Below are 21,187 nucleotides of genomic sequence, written 5' to 3'. Positions count from 1 at the left end.
AGACAACAGGTAAGTTACATAAAAGAACATGAGTGATAACTCCTAGAGGGAGGGTTAATCTGACTATGACTTGAATACTTCAGTGACCACCAAATTACTTTTGCTAATCTAGTCACTGACAAAGGATCCTTTCTGAAGCAACACACTAGGTTGAAGAAGACAACATTCCAAGGTGGAGGTCAAAAATCCTAGATACCACCACATAATGCTAAGTGACAAAAGAGAAACTGTTTGAATGTCATAATGACCGCATTCTAGTATGCACATAAAATAAAACCAGAGATTGATACATAAGAATTGCAAAGAATTTATATTATTGTACTTTTTGTTTCTCCCCAAACATTAGTTTTGATTATACAAAACTTTGATTATATAAAACTTAAAACACAACTAGGAAGTGGTAAAACTTGGGTTCCACCCTGCAGTCTGGTTCCAAAGCTCATAAGCGTTACACAGTAAAGCAAGTCTTCTGGAATGGCCTAGCTATAGGTGTCACTGTCATAGTATCAACTTGTAAGGGCAACTAGCATTTCTCATTTAAAAGCCCCATCTCTAAGATCAAGCACCTTCACCCCGTCATTTGAACTGATACAAGCTGCTGTGACAAGAGTTACCAACTCACCATATGGCTGCAGAGGGCTTCTCTTGTATACCATCATATACCTATTTCTATAGGCACCTAGGAGGCTTGAATGCATCCAGGCTGACATATAGAACCAAGAACTGATGCTCCCTGCACTCAAATGAACTGCAATATATGTAACCCAAAACACAGGAATTTTTATTCTAAAGGATAATCTACAAGATAAATCACATGTCCTTATGCTTATCATAAATATTCAGAGACCACATATATAAACATAAACATTTCTTAAATTTAAATGTTTAAAAATTTTCCTTGAACTGTAAGATATAAATGCTCATGACAAAGTAAACATGCCAAAGTTCTTATGAAGCCACATAAGTTTAAAAAACAAACAAACAAACAAAAAACCCCAAACCATTAGCACTCCCCTCCCCCATCCTGGCCAATATCAAATGCTTCAGAAAGCTTCTAATTCTTGTACTAGTGTTCATAGTACATGAACACTTTAACATATAGCTCTAAAAGGAATACAAACATGTAGAAATCCCTTGTAATTTTCATCCTACCTAATATTACTTGATTTCAGATGCTCCTCTGATTTCAAGTTTCCGGTCCTCATCTGGGACTTAAATGAAACGTTTTCTCCCACAATGACTATCTGCAAGAACATCCAATTTCTCATAGGGTAGAATGGTTTAAGACATTCTAGATAGAGGAGAGGAGGAAAATATGAGTTAACCCACAATAACAGAGAACCCCGTTGAAGAAAGTTAAATTTTCTCTTTATTTAAAATGATCTAATGTCAAAGGCAAAGGGAAAATATCAAAGCTTTTTTTCCTTTTTGTATTTAGTTTCTTTAGAATACACATTTAAAAATTCTGTTTTGTATATTTCTAAAATTCTAGTTTGGGATCAAAGTGTTACCCTAATCTCCCTCCCTGCCTGAAAGCTGAGTGATCTCTATAAGACAGAAACCAGTTACCCAGCAGGGCTCTTGCAGCACCAAGGTGAGAGTGCCCTGTAGAACACAGGAGTAGACAGATGGCTGGTCCAAACTGGACTGCTTATGGAAGGAAAAACAAGTAAAGTAATTAAACCACAATTATAGATGGTATAAATAATGCTTACATTCTAAGACCAGCTGAAAACGGCAGGTTTTAGATCTTCATTCACTCATTGAACAATGATTTGGTCATTTCTATGTACTAGATACAGTGTTAAGGATGAGGTATACAATGATGAACAAAACAGATTATAGTCCCTACCAGATTTAAATTCTAGTATGGACACAGACCAACAAGGAAAGAGGAAGCAGTAGAAAGTAGTGGTTTAAGGCATGGGCTTGGGTATCACGCTGCACTCAATGGCATGCCGGGAATAACTCAAGCCACAGGAAAGACATAGCACAATTTCTTAGAGACATCAAGTTGACGCAAAGATTTTGACAAAATAAATTAATTATTATTGAATACTGATAACTGCTTACATTTAAAATTATTATGTAGCAGATTCTATGCTAAATGTTCTATACACCTGATCTCACAGAATGGGAATATAAAATGTAGTAGTTAAGTACCTTATATTCAGACTGCCTAGGTTCTAACTACGCTCTGCCACTTATTAGCTGTATAACCTTAGGAAAATTGCTTCTCTATGCCCCAGTTTTGTCAGGAGTAAGAAGGAGATAATAAAAGTACGTTCTTCATTGAGATGTTCTGAGGATTAAATGAGGTAATAGAAATAAAACACCTAGGATTGTTTCTTGTTAAATAAGCCCTCAAAACTGTTAGCTATTATTGTCATTATCATCATTATAGGTATTATTACTCTTCCCAACAATCCTAAGACGTAAATGTTATTATTATCCTCATTCTAAAATTAGGATATTGAAGCTAAGAATGCACATTAATCAATTCTAGAATAGAAGACAAAGTTATTCATAATTTTTAACAATAAAACACCAGTCTTAAGAGAAATTTCAAACATGCAGGAGGTCTATGTGGACTTTGGCACCATACTTCCAAAGCACGTATTTAATCACCTGTGACTTTAGTTGTACTTTAGTGGAAAAGACTAGGAGAAAATACCTCATGACAAAACCCAAGCTTATTAGTATAGCATGTAAGGTCCCACAGCTTCCCACTATACACTTCATGACCCAATAAAACCAAATTACTTTTAGTTCCTTGCTACTTTGCCCCTAAGTACCTTGATTCATGCTCTTTCACTCAACATGGAATCCCTGCCCTCTTCCCTCTGGCTAACCCCTTCTTGTATTTAAAGACTCAACTCCTGTAAAAGGGACTTGGCTTGGCCAAGCACTCCCAGTGCATCTTAATGCCCACTTTTATCATAGCACGCATAGCACTATGATGAAGTTCTTTGTTTACACATTTTCTGCACTAGAGGTTATCCTAGTAGATGATATATGCCAGAACAATGGTTTTCAACACTATTGGACCCAACGCTTTACAACAAAAATGCATTATTTGCAACAACCCTTATATCTTCCTAAAATAGAAGATAATATGAACTACTTATTTAACACATTAAAAATGAATAACTAAATGCCTTATATAAGGAAAAATAAAAAGAAAGCAATTTTTAATAAAACTAGTATAACAATATACAAATGGTCAGGTAAGATTAACCTTGAGGACATAATGAAGCTATCAATGCTTGCACATACTTATAATTTTAAGATTAACAGAATTCCAAACAAAGATAGGAAAATGAAAGCAAAAAATGAGTAGACACTAGAATTAAAACAAGTTTTAATGTAAGTAACAGCAGACCAGACTTATTGGAAATGCTAAGAATAAGAGAAAAATAACTGACATTAGGGACAGCATGACAAGACAAAGTACGAAGAATATTTGAAGAAAACAAGGCTGTGACTATATCCTTTGATAGGTAACAGGGAACAAAACTTAGGTTGGAAAAAGAAACAGCAAACAGTCCTTTATATAATGTAAAACACCACATAAATTTAGGTTAGGGAAAAATAAAGTACAACTTCCCAATTTGGAGTAAGAGGATAACATGGGATATGGACAAGTTAATTAACTCAGCCAGCAACAATATTTAAGTTACTGTCTGATTTAACTAAATAAAATAATCTATAAAGTATTATGGTATATATAGTATTCTCTACTTCTAGGTGGTGTCTGAAATTAAAAATAAAAGATACGCAAAAGTCAAATCTGATTTTTCCACCCAAGAACCATTATTTAACCCGTACTTCTAGACATCAGTTTTATCTAGTGAAGCTCCTTTTTTCTTTATTATTTACCTATCTGACTAAAGAAAGGGGTGCTGCACTATAATCAAATAATATAATAAATTAAATCTGATACAAATCATAGAGGGCCTATAGAAGATTGTTATATTGATGGCCCCCAATGAATCATACACCTCCTGGCATCTGCACCACTGTGAACTCTCTTTACACAGTGACCCTGGGCTTGGCCATGTGACTTACTTTGGCCAATTAGACTTTAGGAAGTGTGACACAAACGAAGGCTTGATAAGCACTTGTGTATTTGGGCTTGCCCTTTCGTAATGCCATCACAATGTTATGAAGCAGAGGAGACAGACTACTTGGAGAGAGGAGACCCAGTTTTCCCACCTATCACAGCCATTCCAGTTGACAGTCCAGACATTTGAGTGATGCCATCTTGGACCCTTCAGGTCAGGCTGAGCTGCTGAATGACTGAGTCATCCAACTTGACCTAGATAATCTGTGAGACCTTTGGAGATTTTGAGCAAAGAGGTGACATGACCTAACCTAGATTTTAAGAGGTTCCTCCTGGCCTATATGTTGAGACTTCACTGGCTTGGACCAGTAGGCAGCAGTGGAGAGAGTAAAATCTGATCAGACTCTGACCAACAGCATTTGTTGAGTGAAATTTGAGAGAGAGAGAGAGAAAAATCAAAAATGATTCATGGGAATTTGTCATTTACTAGCAACAGGAAGATAATACAAATAGGTGTGGGCGAAGAGTTCATTCTGGACAACAGTGCTTGGCACATGGTGTTATATAACCACTTGCTATTATTTCTTACAACGATGATAACTTTAAGATATACATCCATGTGAATGTACACTGGCAGTTAATTAAAGAGTCTGACATTTAAAGGAAAGGTATGTACTACAGAATTTCATTTGGGAGCCATCAGCATATAGAGACTAGAGATGACAATGGGTCAGTAAAAAGACAGAGAACTAATGACCAGAGAGAAGGGAGGAAAACTTGTTGAAGTTTTATGGTGTCCTAGAAGCCAAATAAAGAAAAGAGCTTCAAAAAAGAGGGTAGAATCGATAAATACTGCTGATGCATCAAGTAAAATGAGGCCTGAGAAATGACTATTGGATTTCGTATGTGGAAGGCACTGAGGATCTTGTTAAGAACAATTTGGGCAGAAAAGTGGGAGCATCAGCCCATGGACTGACTTCAGTGGAAAACAGGAGGAAAGGAACTGAGACTAAAACTGAGTTTAGACACTTTTATCTGGGAAGGAGAGGCAGTAGAGGGAGATGAGAGGGTCAAAAGAGTTTTTAAGATGGAATACATAACATGTTTTTTATGGGATGGAGTGGGATAAATAACAAGGGAAGGATTCAATGGAGAAAAATAAAGGATGAAAACAAAGTCTCATGAATGCCATAGGGGTTTGTTTAAATATTATAAATGTTTAAAAGGTAAAAAGGTCCCTGAATGAAAGAATAAAATTTAAAGTGAATATACAAAGAAAACTAATAATCATTGGGGACCTAGGTAAACGACAAGTGGATTACATAAACCATTATCGATTTAATTTTCATAGCAACCTGAGGTAACTACTATTTTTCCAATTTTATAAATAAAGAAACAAAGGCTCAGAGATTTTAGGAAACTTGCCCAAAATCACAAAGATAGTATAAGTGCTAGGACTGGGGTTCAAATCCAGGTGTTATCAGAATTCCAGAACCTAAACTTCATTTATTCATTATTCCATGATGCAATACAGACCTCAATTTTCAACAATTCACATGTTCAAAACTAAACTGTGGAACTTCCCTGGTGGTGCAGTGGTTAAGAATCCACCTGCCAACGTCGGGACACGGGTTTGATCCCTGGTCTGGGAAGATCCCACATGCCGCGGAGCAACTAAGCCCGTGCACCACAACTACTGAGCCTGCACTCTAGACCCCACGAGCCACAGCTACTGAGCCTGTGCATCACAACCACTGAAGCCCGTGCGCCTAGAGCCCATACTCTGCAACAAGAGAAGCCACCGCAATGAGAAGCCTGCGCACTGCAACAAAGGGTAGCCCCCCCCAAGGCAACAAAGGGTAGCGCAACTAGAGAAAGCCCATGTGCAACAACGAAGACCCAATGCAGCCAAAAAAAAAAAAAAAAACACTAAATTGTGACTATTTCATTGCTTATGATTTTATTCAGAGTTTGCCTTTTTAAAAGCATAAGACCCACCCATATTCCCCTTTTCCTTAAACCTGAAAAACTCTTCTCCAGGAAATCTTATTGGTTTTAGCCTCTGGTATACATTCTGTCCCAGAGGTCTCTCTAGTTCTTCTTCCCACTCTCTTCCTCCTCATCACAATGCAAAACAAAAATCCTAATTTCTAGAAATTTTTGATTAATAAGACAATTGACAACACAGGTTTACTATATTTTCTTACATAAATTATATAGGAAAAATAAACATACACAGACTTCAATGGCAACAGCAGAACATTCCTTGGAGTGACCCTAAGTCATCACTACAAGTAATTTGCACTGCAGCTTAGGGCAAAAGCTATTCATAGAAAGAGTTCCTGAATACATGGTTAAAAAGGGGAGGTGATATCTTTGTGGACAAATCTTCATGCTATACAACTTTCTTAGATACCATCTAAAATAAAGATCAAACAAATTTTATTATACTCTCCCACACTGCTCCCCAAAGCAAAGATATAGCCTAGCCTCACTGTGATTCCAACATCACTCAAAACCCACTTTTTAAGTTCTTCTTTGCTAAACAAGAAGAAAAAAAAAAAAACCAAAAACCTCTTTAGTTGCAAAACGTACAGTAGATAACATACAATTCTATACCATATTAACAAAATCAAATTACCAGCTCACTTAGGCAACAGATCCAAAGAAATTAAGAGTTTATACCATATCTGGCTCATATCAATTACACAAAAAAATATCTGAAAAGATAATGACGGAATATTTTCCAAATCTGATGAAAGTTATAAACCCAGATATCTAAGAAGCTCAATAAACTTTGAGCATTTGAGCACAAAAGAAAACCATACAAAGGCACTGTAATCAAATGGCTGAAAAGCAATGATAAAGAGAAAATCTTAAGAGCAGGCAGAGAAAAAAATAAAGATAAGAATAATGGCAAAATTCTTATCAGAAAAAGTGCAAGCCAGAAGATAACGGAATAATATCTTTAAACTAGCGAAAGAAAAAAAAAGAACAAACCCCAAATCCTATCAATCTATAATTTTATATCCAGCAAAAATATCCTTTAAAACTGAAGGTGAGGGGCTTCCCTGGTGGCGCAGTGGTTGGGAGTCTGCCTGCCAGTGCAGGGGACACGGGTTCCAGCCCTGGTCCGGGAAGATCCCACATGCCGCGGAGCAAATGGGCCCGTGAGCCACAGTTGCTGAGCCTGCGCGTCTGGAGCCTGTGCTCCGCAACGGGAGAGGCTGCAATAGTGAGGGGCCCGCGCACCGCGATGAAGAGTGGCCCCCGCTCGCCGCAACTAGAGAAAGCCCTCGCACAGAAACGAAGACCCAACACAGCCATAAATAAATAAATAAAAATTAAAAAAAAAAAAAAAAAAAAAACTGAAGGTGAAACAGACATTTTCAGAAACACAAAAGCTGAGAAAATTTGATGCCAATAGATCAATACCATAAGAAATATTAAAAACAAGCTCTTGAGGCTGTTAGAAAATGGTACCAGATGGAAATCTGGAACTACACAAAGAGATGAGGAGTGTCAGAAATAATAAATATGTAAGTAAATGTAACTTTTTTCTTCTTTTTTTAAAATTATTATTATTATTTTTTTAAAATCTTTGGCTGCGTTGGGTCTTTGTTGCTGCGCACGGGCTTTCTCTAGTTGCAGCGAGCGGGGGCTACTCTTCATTGCGGTGTGCAAGCTTCCCCTTGCAGTGGCTTCTCTTGTTGCGGAGCATGGGCTCTAGGCATGTGGGCTTCAGTAGTTGTGGCACACAGGCTCAGTAGTTGGGGCTCGCGGGCTCTAGAGCGCAGGCTCAGTAGTTGTGGCACACTGGCTTAGTTGCTCCGCGGCATGTGGGATTTTCCTGGTCCAGGGCTCGAACCTGTGTCCCCTGCATTGGTAGGCGGATTCTTAACCACTGCGCCACCAGGGAAGTCCTACTGCTTCTTTTTTTAACCAGGTATAAGGCACCATGCTAAGAACTTTTACTCTGTTATCTAATTTATTCCTTCTCAAACCCTAGGAAACATATTATATCCATTCTAACACTGAGGAAACTGGAATCAAAAGGTTAGATAACTTACCCAAGATCATACACCCAGTTTTCAAACTCAGGGCTGCCAGAAAGTAAAGGCCTTACTCTTAAATCACTATACCTTTAAGTGCTGTGCTTGGCTAATGCTCATATTTGGAGTATCAGGCTAAACTTTCTGATAATATAGCTCCACTTTTAAAAGCAAAGTAACACACTGACAAGGTAAATCCCATGAGAGATAACAGCTTTCGATATAAGAATTATCCTGAACATAACAAGAAGAAGACAAATAGAAAAAGTACCAAATTCAAATAGAGTTAGAAAACAAAACAAAAACAAAACAAAACAAAACAAGGAAACACATGAAGACATAAACAAGGCCAGAGCAGAGAGTCATAACAGACATTAGTAAACTGAAATACATTCATACATGCTTTGAATGAATATTCATCAAATATATGCAAAGATTCCACTATGTATCAGGCACTGCAGAGGCCTTAGGGATACAAGTGTTAGCAAAACAGTCCCTGTCCTCAATTAAAAAAAGAGTCTTTGGAGTTAAAAACAGAAGCCTTTGGTGACCTGACCAAGTATAGTTTCAGTGGAAAGGTAGGGGTAGAAACCAGAGAACAATGGGTTGAGGGAGTCAGTATAGACCATGTTTATAAGGTGATAAATGGGGAAGATAAATATAGAACAAATGCTAGGGAAGGACAGGTTAAGGGAAGCTTGCTCAAATGTTTATGACAAAGCTCCAATTAAGGAGGGAAAAGGTTGAATGTAAAAAAAGTCTATGGGCTTCCCTGGTGGCGCAGTGGTTAAGAATCCACCTGCCAATGCAGGGGACACGGGTTCAGTCCCTGGTGCGGGAAGATCCCACATGCTGCGGAGCAACTAAGCCCATGCTCCACAACTACTGAGGCTGCGCTCTAGAGCCTGTGAGCCACAACTACCAAAGCCCGCGCACCTAGAGCCCATGCTCCACAACAAGACCGCAATAAGAAGCCCGCACACGCAATAAGAAGCCCGCACACGCAACAAAGAGTAGCCCCAGCTCGCCGCAACTAAAGAAAGCCCGCGCTCAGAAACGAAGACCCAATGCAGCCAAAAGTAAATAAATAAATTAAAAAAAAAAAAGTCTATGAGATCCAGAGCAAAAAACAAAGAAAACCACCTTAATAAGGAGGATGAGAACCTTTTCCTTTCTAAGAGTGACAGAGGCAAGGACTAGTAGAGGAAGGAACAGGAAGCAGATCAGTCCCACCAAAAGGTTTTTATTTTTATGTTCAAATAAAGACCATTTGCTAAGAGAGTAAAACTTCAAGAAAACAGCAAAAGTTTAACTACTGTAAAGAAATGGGCAAAACTGGGGGGAAAAAGAACTAATAGATATTGAAGTGGAAGACTGCATTTAAACAATTGGCCAGTCTGTAAGATTTTTTTTCCAGTGAGGCTATCCATAATACCCAAAGAAGCATATTTTCAGAATCATTCAGAGCAGATTTTCCTAGACAAGTGAGCTGGGAGGACAAGAGGACTGAGGATACTGGTAAGACAGGTTAAAGTAATATATCAAAAAATGGGCAGAAGAGCAAAAACAGGAGGAGGAAGAAAAGAAAAAAGCAAGAAGTGACTAATCGCGAAAAATTTGGAATCTACACTGGAAGTCCTGAACAGAGAAGCAGCTGGATTAATGCGGATCAGGCTGTGGTCAAAATGGAATGGCTGAATGTAAGACTTCAGAGGTAGAAGAATTCTGAAGAATAACAAAGTCTAAGATATAATATGGACATACGTAAAGGTTAATATATTAAAGAGAAAGATTAAGAGAGAAAAGAACAGAAAAAGGAGAGCTGCATTTTAAAGAGTGTTCTAAGAAAACATCAGTTCTATGAGCTGTGACATAGCTTTGGAAACACCAACCTCTATCTCCCTCTTGGAGGTTCATAATATACATTAGCATGTTATAAGCTATGAGAAGTCTTAAATAAAGAATCCAGTTTAACCCCGTATTTTGAAATTTATTTTACCTTGGATATATTGAGAACCCTAACATATATGAATTTCCTGTGTTCAGCGGAATACACTCTGGGAAATGCTAGAGTATTGGATAGACTTGTCTGTGTGTAATACAAGTAAAGACATCAAGGAATCTGCTTCAAAAAAAAGGTGAGATCATGAGACCTTCAGTACTGGTGAGGATGTACGGAAACAGGTACTTTTCAAACACTGCTAGGGCCAGAATAAACAGTACAAACTTTCTGGCAACATCTACCAGGCATTATTTCCCTATTGCTGCTGTAACAGATTACCACAAATTTAGTGGCTTACAACAACACAAATTTTATTCTCTTACAGGTCTGAAAGTCAGAAGCCTGAGTGAGTCTCGGTAAAAATCAAGGTATCACCATGGCTGTGCTGCTTTCTGGAAGCTCTAGAGAAGAAACCTAGTTTTTGCGTTTTCCTTGTTCTTGAGACTACCTGCATTCTTTGGCTTGTGACCCCCTTCTATTCCAACAGGATGTTATCCTCTGTGGTTCTTCTCTTTTCTTTTCTTTTAAATTTATTTATTTACTTATTTTTTGGCTGCTTTGGGTCTTCGTTGTTGCACGCGGGCTTTCTCTAGTTGAGGCGAGCAGGGGCTACTCTTCGTTGCAGTGCGTGTGCTTCTCATTGCGGTGGCTTCTCTCGTTGTGGAGCACAGGCTCTAGGTGCGTGTGCTTCAGTAGTTGTGGCACGTGGTCTCAGCAGTCATGGCTCTCAGGCTCTAGAGAACAAGCTCAGTAGTTGTGGTACACAGGCTTAGTTGCTCTGCGGCATGTGGGATCTTCCCAGACCAGGGCTCGAACCCGTGTCCCCTGTATTGGCAGGCAGATTCTTAACCACGGTGCCACCAAGGAAGTCATGTCTCTCTGGTTCTGATTCTTCTGCCTCCTTCTTCCACAGTTAAAGGATTCTTGTGATTACACTGGGCCCACCAAAAAAATCCATGATAATCTCTTTATTTTAAAGTCAGCTGATTAGCAACCTTAATTTCTTTCCCCTTGCCATGTAACATAATATATTCATAAGTTCTGGGGATCAGGCTGTAGACGTCTTTTGGGAGCCGCGTTATTCTGCCTACCACGCTTAACAAATTATTTTGAAATGTGCAAATCTTGTCATTCAAATAAGCATACACAAGAATATGTGTGTACCAGGATGTTCATTACAGCATTTTTTAATAATAATAAAGTATTGGAAACAACACACATTTTCATTGTTAGGAATTCAGTTTAGAAAATTACAGTACTCCTGTAATTTTCAGCATGCTGACATTTCCAATGATGCTTTAGATATATAATTATGAACATGTCTTTGATAAAATGTCAAGTGACAAAAGAAAGATTACAAACTATATAAATTAGAACAATCCCAGTTGTTAAAACTATATACATACATATGTTTATACAAATATGTGAATGCTAATATATATATAAAAAAATAACTGAAAGGCTACACAACCCTGGATGGTAGGGTGACCATAAGTTCCTGTGTGCCTGGAACAGTCCAGATTTATGCCTCATGTTCCAGCAATAATTAGCACTCTCTTTCACTGTTACATGAGCGCTCTTAAAATTTTCTGGGTTTTGTTTTGTTTAAAACAAGTATGTATTACTTTACTGGATGTAGAAGTGGCAAGAACCAGATCTATATTACACGTGAAATTTTAAAAAACTAAAGTAATTTTTAAGAAATATGTTTTCTAATATATGAATCTGCAAACACTAATTGTGAATCATCTAAATTATATATATATATTATACCACTTGACAGCATCAATGGCAAATAGATATCAAAAGGGAAAATTTTTCATTTTTAAGAGCACTGCCCAAGTGTGTACAGTGGACAAGGAGGGAGCAGATTAAGGCCAATGCCAACTCTGCCACTAATGAGGTACTCATTTTCCTTCTCTACAAAATGCCAATCCAGTTATGTAAGGTTATTGGATAGAAGAACTTAAGAAGACAATTATATAAAAGCATTCTGAAAAGTATAAAGCACTAGTAAAATGTAAGATGATACTCTTGAGGAATAAAACAGCCTACTTCACAGTTAAGACCTGTCAACTGCCTTCTACCCATTTAAGGCACAATTGCTGCCAACCAACTCAAAGACTACATTAACAAGTTTTAAGGTATATATTCATATTGAGAAATGCAGAAGATGAAAACAATGCATAAATTAGGCTCTTTACCCACCTAGAACTATGGTGGGTTTTATATATACATCTTCCCATGTAATTCTCCCAATACTTCTATCATTGTCATTTTATAGACAGGAAAATACAGAGCAAAGAGCTAAAACTAGAGAGGTTTAAGGTCACACAGCAGAGCTGGGATCTGAACTCAGGACAACCTAAATACAAATTAGGCCAATCTTAATTCAAAGGCTTTGCTCATTCAACTCACTACACTATGTTGCTTTCATAGGAAGCCAAAAAAAAAAACCCTGTATGGGTTTACAGACAACCTAATTAACATATTTTTAATTAGCAAGTGACTAACATGTTAACATTTTCAGAATCTATGACCAATATGCCTTAACCTTTGAGTTGTACTTCTTAATATTCTGACCTTTTTTCATGGAAAAGCAAAGTGAAACTAATGATTATTTTAGACAAATAATATTATTATTTCATTTATCTAAACTAAGCAGAATTTTCTTTTGGGGGGGGGGGGCCGCACTGTGTGGCTTGTGGGATCTTAGTTCCCTGAGCAGGGATTGAACCCGGGCCCTCGGCAGTGAGAGCATGGAGTCCTAACGACTGGACCGCCAGGGAATTCCCTAAACTAAGCAGAATTTGAGAAATATGTATTTTAGATATTAAAACACAAAATTTTCACTTTAAAATATCTACACAAACTGTGTATGTGTGCAGAAATACAAAATTTTGCAGATGCCCTAAGATACTTTTTTTTTTTCCTAAGATACTTTTTATATCCAAATTCATCCTGTGGTGGTTCTCTTAGCACTATGCTTTTTATCTTTCCCCACCAGCAATAAAAATATTTTCAAGTAAGTATACCTCTAACTCATCTTTTCTTTGAATACCATCTTCCAATTCCATTTTACTCTGATTATCTTATATCTCATCACCACACAGTATCTCAAAGAAAATTTGGTTAGTTGTTGCCTGGTGAAGAACTAAATAATAATTCATGACCTTTCTAAGAGGCAGTATTAGTAAAACACATTCTAATATACTATATTCCAACTAACATAGCACTGAAATAGTAGGGCTTTGGGAAGAGGAAGGATGGAAAAAGGACTCAACTTATATGGTCAGTGAACCCATGGAGTTTTTGGAAATAGACTGAGGATATTAATGCATCAATACAGCAATTCTTTAAATATAATAGATTTCAGAATCATGCTTCTCACTTAGGACAGACACTACAGAAGAGAAAATGCCATCAAGAACTGTGGGAACAAAATGTTAATGATCAAAAAGGGTCTACAACGGTTTTTTTTCTTTATGACAGACTTGAAAAAGTTAAATCCAAAGAGACTTCACTTAATGTTCTGATCTCATCCCCCAATGCTACAGAACTCCTTTCCTCACCTCCACCTTCCATGTTTGATCTCAACAGGTGAGGGATTCTATAAAATAAGTCTATAAACCCAAAGTTATTTTCAGAATATTCATGTATTCATTAAAACTCCCCCCATAATAATTTAATAATGTTCCAAATAACTAATTTTTGCCTAAGATGAGGCTACTGTCAAAAACATGGAAAGGAAATTTAAATATTTATGTATCTTAAAGGAAGTACTGGAGGCACTACATAAATTTCTCATGTCTTCATATTCTAGTAGAAATATATACAACAAACATCAGCCATTTAAGTATAAATTATTCCTGTAAGACTAATGAAAGGTTTATTGAAAGAGAATCTTAGACTCCCAAAGGAAATGCAGAATGAGATTTAGAGTTCCTCCAACACACGGTCCCCAAGCATTTACTCATTCTGTCTGCTACATTCTTCCCTTCTTTCTTTTTTTTTCCTCCTCCCCACTGGAAAATAACTTTATTGAGATTCTACCAGCTGTATAATCTGTTCTGACATTAGGCCCCTTCTTCCTTTGCAATTCAGTCCTTCTTAAGTGGTCCCATGAACGCTTTCTTCTCCTCCACAGTCTGGAAGCGGCCATGGCCAAATTTGGAGGTGGTGTCAATAAACTTGAGGTCAATCTTCTCCAGGGCCCGCCGTTTGGTCTGCACCAGCAAGGACTTGTGAAGGGTGAGCACTCGCTTCTTGGTTCCCACCACGCAGCCTTTGAGCATGACAAAGTCATTGGTCACTTCACCGTAGTGGACAAAGCCACCCAGAGGGTTGATGCTCTTGTCAGACAGATCGTAATCAGTAAAGGCAAACTGATTCTTGATCAGTTTGCCATCCTTGATGAGGTAGCCCTGGCCAATCTTGTAGATCTTCTCGTTGATCTCGGTGCGGTGATGGTAGCCTTTCTGCCCGGCCCGAGCCACAGAGAAGGCCACCTGTGCAGGATGCCACGCCCCAATACAGGCAACCTTGCGCAGCCCGCGGTGGGTCTTACGGGGCAGCTTCTTGGTGTGCCAACGGCTGGTGACCCCTTTGTAGCCTTTGCCCTTGGTCACCCCAATGACATCAATCATCTCATCCTGCCCAAACACTTGGTTCACAGGGACCTGCTGCTCTAGCCTCTCTCGGGCCCAGTCCAGTTTTTCGGCCACAGTGCCTCCGTTCACCTGGGTCTCCATGAGGTGGGCCTTCTTCTGGCATAGAGGAAGTAGGCGCATCTGGGTGTGGGCAATGACACAGATGACCTGGCAGTACTTCTTCATGCTGCTGAAGTCCCTCTCCAGCTGCTTCTTGACATCTACATCCTGCCACTTCTTGCAGTATTTGGTGAAGGCCTTCTTCTTAGATTTACGCCAGTTCTTATAGAAGCGCCTTTTGCATTCATCACTGATATGCTCAGCAAAGATGGGTCTTAAAGGTCCGGAGGCCTCGAGGTGTTTCCACATAGCCCACATTGCCCACAATGACCATGGGCAGTGTCTCCACGATGGTCACAGCCTCCACAACTTCCTTCTTGTTCACCTTGGACCCTGGCCTATCGACCTCCCTCACAATGTGGGTCATGCCAGCCTTGCAGCCGAGGAAGGCTGTGAGGTGCACGGGCTTGGAAGAGTCATCCTTGGGGAAGCTCTTCACCTTCCCGCGGTGCCGGCTGCTGCGCTTCCGAGGCAGGAAGCCCAGGGACCCATGCCTGGGAGCGGAGAACTTCCTGTGAAACATCCTGCCGTCGGATGCTGCCGGTAGAGCTGCTCTTCTTTCTTTACCTGACTAATCCTACTCATCCTGTAAGACTGAGCTCATGAGTTCAACTCCAGAAGCTATCTCTGAACTCGCAGGCAGTAAAAGTTCCACTTCCCTCAATATACTCATCCCTCGAAAACATTTACCTTGGTATTTACCACATTACAGCTGCCCCTTGGTATCAGCAGGGGATTGATCCCCAAATGCTCAAGTCCCTTATATAAAATGGTGTAGTATTTGCATATAGCCTTTGTACATCCTCCCCAACCTCCTGTATACTTTAAAGCATCTTTAGATTACTTATAATACCTAATCCAATGTAAATGCTATGTAAATAGCTGTAAATACAATGTAAATGCTACGTACACAGTTGCCTGCACTTGGCAAATTCATGTTTTGCTTTTTGAACTTTCTGAAAAATTTTTTCCCCAATATTTTCTATCCGCAGTTGGTTGTATCCACCAATGTGGAACCCGCAGATACAGAGGGCCAACTGTATATTGAAATATCTGTGCAACATCCATCTCCCTCAGGAGACCACTAGCCTAAGAAACAAAAATCAGTTCATTTGCCTTTATATTCTTAGAGCCTAGCACTGGCATTCGTAAGTATTCCATAAATGCTTTGCAAAAATGAAACAAAAGCATGAAAACTCTATTCAACACCCATTATGTACATTATGCATTTAAAAATTGCTGAGACATGATCTCTATCATACTCAGTCTAGCTGCAGAGATAATTCACTTATATAAAAAAAAGAGGTCACTACAAATTTAAGAAATTATAAGTACCAAATGACTGAGAAACAGGAAATGCTACAGAAAGTCAATGACTGCAGAAATCACCTGGGTGGACATGAAATATTCACACAGAAGGTGAAACTTAAGAGAGTGGAGGATAGTACCTCCTGCAGGGGAAATGGCCTTGGAAGACAGATTAAAGCAGGAGTGGATAAGCCATGTTTAGAAGACAATGAGTAGATTACTCTAGCTAGGGCAGTTGACTCTTTTCAAAAGGTAAGGAGATATGTGACAGAGATAGATGAGGGTCACTTTATGGAAGGCCAAGAATGCCAAACTAAGGAGTTGAAGCCAGGGAAAGCCACATACAAATGCTTTTCAGGAATAATAATGTAAATAGAAGCAATGCAAAATTAATTGGCGGGGGCAGCAGTGGGGGGCGGGGGGGGGGGGGACAGGTGGTGGAGTCTGAAGGAGAACCGGAATTTAGTAAACATATGTGAACTTTTTTTTGTTTTTAAAGATTGACCACAATTTTATGAGATCAATGTTCAATTTAAAGATAAAGAAATCAAGACCCAGAGATGTTGTTAGTTCAAAAACGGAGAACGTAGTGGGTAGTGTTTAAAAACCCAAAGTCAATGCTTTCTTCTTGCTACTTGCAAGAACTGCAGGCAAGATACAAGGTGAATACTATTTCAACAGTATGCATATAAATTGACAGTGCTGGAAATGAAAAAGAACAGACAACAGGAAGGCAGCATTTCCAAAGTGGTGTACGTGTGGAAGAGGGTGAGGAAAAAACTGGGAGAACTCAAAGATGACTGCAAGGTTTTAAACCTGAATGGGAGGATGGGGAGTGGCAGCACCAATGAGGAAAATGAGGGATGGGGGAGAAGAGAAGGGTAAGGGTTAATTAAGAGTCTACCTTTAAGAGTGCTGACTTTGCTGTGACAGAAAGACTTCTAAAATTAGGAATGTCCAGAAGGCAGAGGTGCAAAATTATCAATTAGTCAGTGCCAGTGGCTAATTTTCAGGCATTATATTGACACATAGCTAAAACTTACATGCTTACTATATACCAGAACCATCCCAAGCACTTTACATGTTAACTCACTTGACCTTTATAACTCTAAGGGATAGATGCTACTACTACCCTCACTTTTCAGATGTGGAAACTGAGGTACAGAAAACTTAAGCAGCTTGCTCAAGGTAATACAGCTAGTAAGTGTTAGAGCTGTGCTTTGGATCCAGGCAGTTCTGCCCCAGAGACTATGCTCTAAACCAGTGGTCCCCAACCTTTTTAGCACCAGGGACCGGTTTTATGGAAGACAATTAATTTTTCCACGGATTGGGGGGGGGGATGGTTTCAGGATGATTCAAGTGCATTACATTTATTGTGTACTTTATTTCTATTATTATTACACTGTAATATATAATGAAATAATTACACAACTCACCATAATGCTGACAGGAGGCAGAGCTCAGGTGGTAATGCAAGTGATGAGGAGTGGCTGTAAATACAGGTGAAGCTTTGCTAGCTCGCTCGCCAGCTGCTCACCTCCTGATGTGTAGCCCGGTTCCTAACAGGCCACGAACCGATGGCGGACCGTGGCCTGGGCATTGGGAACCTCTGCTCTAAACCACTATACTCACTATACTCAATTGCACTCTGTTATGTATGATCTTATGCTTATGCTTATTTCACTAAATAGTTTATAAACTCTCTGAATGGCAGGCATGGTATCTTTCACCAATTTGTCTCTGCAGGACTTAGCACAATGATTTATACTAAGTAGGTGCCTGATAGATGTTAAACAATGATGATGGGGTGACAGCAAAGTACTGTGATTTCTGAGGAAAGAAAATGTTGAAAGAAAATAGAGGAATATGGCCATGCTTTTCTTTTTGCCATAAGTGGGGTGAGGTGGACCAGGAAAGTAAGATAAAATAAGAATCAGAATCTCAGAATCAGAATCTCAGTGCTAAAAACAACAGAGCTCACGAAGTTCCTGTATGGCCGCTGTGCGTACATCAGAGCAGCTATGAACTATGCGGTAATTATGTACTTACTTATAGGCCTGGTAAAACTACTTGAGAGTATATTCTCATTTCATCTGCAGGGACCTGGGATATATCCTGGTGCTAACTGAATGTTTACTGATGGGATGGATGGATGGATATGAGAGGGACACAGAAAGACTGAGAGAACGGAAAGCAAAAGTCTGTGTGTGAGAGAGAGGAAAACAATCAATGGATGGATTTGGCCATTAGGTCTTTGGCATCTTTGGAAAGGTTAATTCCAATAAAGTGCCAAGGAAAAATAGCTGGATTACAAGGGACTAAGGAAAAGAAGATGGTAAATAAAAGGAAAAACACAGTACAGGGCAAACTTGAAATTGTTAACCATAAAAGAAAGGTAAGGAAGGACAGAACTTAAAAGGAAAACGGGAACAGGAAAGAATTTTTAAGAGAAGGTTGATATTGGTCCACAAAAGAAAAGACAAGTAAAGGGAATAATTAAAAAGACTAAAAGAAGAGAGACAGCACATCTGAAATAAGGTTCTGGAGGAATAATATATAAGCAAGAGCAGAGGTAAAGAAAGGCATTCTGCAGGACTCCACTAGCCAAACTGCTTTTCCCTTTTCGAGACCTATACCAGCCATCAAGTCTTCAGGAACTACCACTTCACATATCTCTAGTTCTCTGTCCATAACCAATCTTATGTAAGAAAAACTTAGAAAGGCCTGGCCAGAATTCTAATGTCATATATTAAATGTGAGTGAATAAAATTTTTTAAAATGTATTTGGAATAAAGGAGCCATGAGATGCCTGAAATGTCAATTTACCCAATAATCCACTTTTTAAAAGTCCCATCCATATTTCAAAACCCAGATAAAATCTCACCTCCTCCAAGATACCTTCCTCACCCCAACTCCATTGGAATAAAGTTCTTTTTCCCTAAACTTACACGGTACCTGTTTCTCTATCATAGCTCTTACCAGTTCATCCACTATTATAGCTACTTAAATGTCTTTCTCTAGTATCTTTGAGTTTCCCATAGGCAAAGCCCCTATAATTGTGCTCTGCACATAGTAAGTGTTCAAAAACTGCCAGTAAGGGCTTCCCTGGTGGCGCAGTGGTTGAGGGTCCGCCGGCCAATGCGGGGGACACGGGTTCGAGCCCTGGTCTGGGAGGATCCCACATGCCGCGGAGCGGCTGGGCCCGTGAGCCACAACTACTGAGCCTGCGCGTCTGGAGCCTGTGCTCCGCAACAAGAGTGGCCGCGATAGTGAGAGGCCCATGCGCCGCGATGAAGAGTGGCCCCCGCTTGCCGCAACTAGAGAGACAGCCCTCGCGCAGAGGCAAAGACCCAACGCAGCCATAAATAAATAAATAAATAAAAATTAAAAAAAAAAAAACTGCCAGTAAAATAAAACACAACTTTTTAAAAAATATATTTAAAACTTGTACAAGTTTCTATGGGTGAAGTCTAAACATAGTAACTAGCCTTATTACTACCTAAGAGAAAACTGCTAAGAGAAGCCTTAGAAATAATCTGTGGCTTGAAGGAGAAGAAAAAACCATGAATCTAAGTGAATTTGCACCCACAGGGAACTTCTGGCAACGTGTGGAAACATTTTTGGTTGTCACAAATTGGGGAGAATGATACTGGCATCTAGTGGGTAGAGGCCAGGGATGATGATAAACATCCTGCAATGCACAGGATTGCACCCTGCAACAAGGAATTATCTAGCACAAACCCTGAACAACACTGTTACCTAGTCTACCTGAGATTCCCAAAGTTTTCTTAACGTAGTCACCTACTCTTTCCACTGACTTAAAAACTGGGTCTCAGGGAAGGTGAAAACAACCTGCCTAAGCAGCTCCACTTACATGTTAACAAGAAAGGAGTTGGTTACAAGTTCTCACTTACCATGTGACATGTTTGCCAAAATGCCATCCCTGTATTTTTCTGTAACTGTTGATTAGCCCTTCTTAGTTATATATAACCTCCTAGATCACTGTTAAGTCTATCCACAACAATTCAGCAACTAAATTAAAATATACCTTGATTACAAAACTTAAATGGCAATATGTGATGACCATCTGCCAAAATACCCACCGACAGATGAACAATCCACTATCCAAAAGACATCTGCTTAATAGTCTATTCTCTGAAAAAGATCAATCAGTTAAACAAACCCACCTAAACTTTCAGGTACTCATGCATGCCACCAATAACAAAAATCTGAAAGGCTAGCCACGTTTAGAGATGTAGTTGGAGGCTGCAAATGGTATTTCTCCACCATAAAACAAACTATCCCTTTTCAAGTCTGAACTCCCCTCCACCCCAAAATTGCCTCATGACAAACTTGCTACACTAGTGCGTCCATATCTTATTATAACGTATCTTAAAAAACAAAACAAAAACTCAGCAAATGCTTCATCCACCATGAAGGTAAAACACAGCAGCTGTTAGAAAGCAACGAAACACAGGCTAGGACAGGAAGTATACATTTTGAATCCAACCGAAACCACAAGGGAGGCAGAAATTAACTGCTAAAATAATTTAGCCTGTTACTATCCAAGCAGGTAAAATGCTATTAACATTATTATAACAAAAAATAGACTTATAAAGCCTCAAGAGAGGGTCATTTTTTTTTCAAACAATTTTCCCATGTTTGGTAAATCGGCCACGTTTGGCTGATTTTCTGGGACCAAAGCTATTTTAAATCCTGGGCATGGGAGTGGGAGGGGGCTGGATGGGTCAGACGGAGACTTCTCAACCATGTGAATTAATATCAGTGTGTACTATAGGACTTCTTGAAGCTTCTAGCAACAGTGAATATCCAGTCCAGCATTACCAGATTCTTCCAGAACCTGGAGCCCACCCTATTTAGTATATTTATTTCTCCCAAATGATCCCATGACCTTGTTCCCCTCCCCAGGCTAGAATAAGACTCTGCTTGTTAATTTATCCAGTCTCATCCCCTCCCTTTACCTCCCTCTGTC

General features: G+C 39.3%; 2 protein-coding genes across 11 annotated transcripts in view; both read right to left on the bottom strand.

The window, feature by feature from the left end:
• SMG7 (SMG7 nonsense mediated mRNA decay factor) overlaps positions 1-21,187 on the bottom strand; it is a 73,624-nt gene that overhangs the window by 47,496 nt on the left and 4,941 nt on the right. For 6 of the 10 annotated variants that reach the window (XM_036850783.1, XM_036850775.1, XM_036850794.1 and 3 more), the window contains exon 2: positions 1,153-1,291. The exons of 3 other annotated variants lie outside the window; for them this stretch is intronic. In XM_036850783.1, the coding sequence (XP_036706678.1) occupies positions 1,153-1,268 (116 nt within the window). In that variant the 5' untranslated portion in view covers positions 1,269-1,291. The remainder of the gene's footprint in view (positions 1-1,152; positions 1,292-21,187) is intronic. One more of the 10 variants, XM_036850750.1, reaches the window with a different exon arrangement.
• LOC118894511 (60S ribosomal protein L3-like) lies at positions 14,141-15,453 on the bottom strand. The gene is given in 2 exon segments (XM_036850819.1): positions 14,141-15,096; positions 15,098-15,453. Coding segments are annotated over 2 exon segments (1,191 nt in total). The 5' UTR covers positions 15,410-15,453; the 3' UTR covers positions 14,141-14,217.

The sequence above is a fragment of the Balaenoptera musculus genome, chromosome 1, assembly GCF_009873245.2.
Source record: "Balaenoptera musculus isolate JJ_BM4_2016_0621 chromosome 1, mBalMus1.pri.v3, whole genome shotgun sequence".
In the NCBI taxonomy this organism is placed as follows: domain Eukaryota; kingdom Metazoa; phylum Chordata; class Mammalia; order Artiodactyla; family Balaenopteridae; genus Balaenoptera; species Balaenoptera musculus.
Note: the sequence above shows the minus strand (reverse complement) of the source record. Positions and strands in the feature narration are given on the sequence as shown.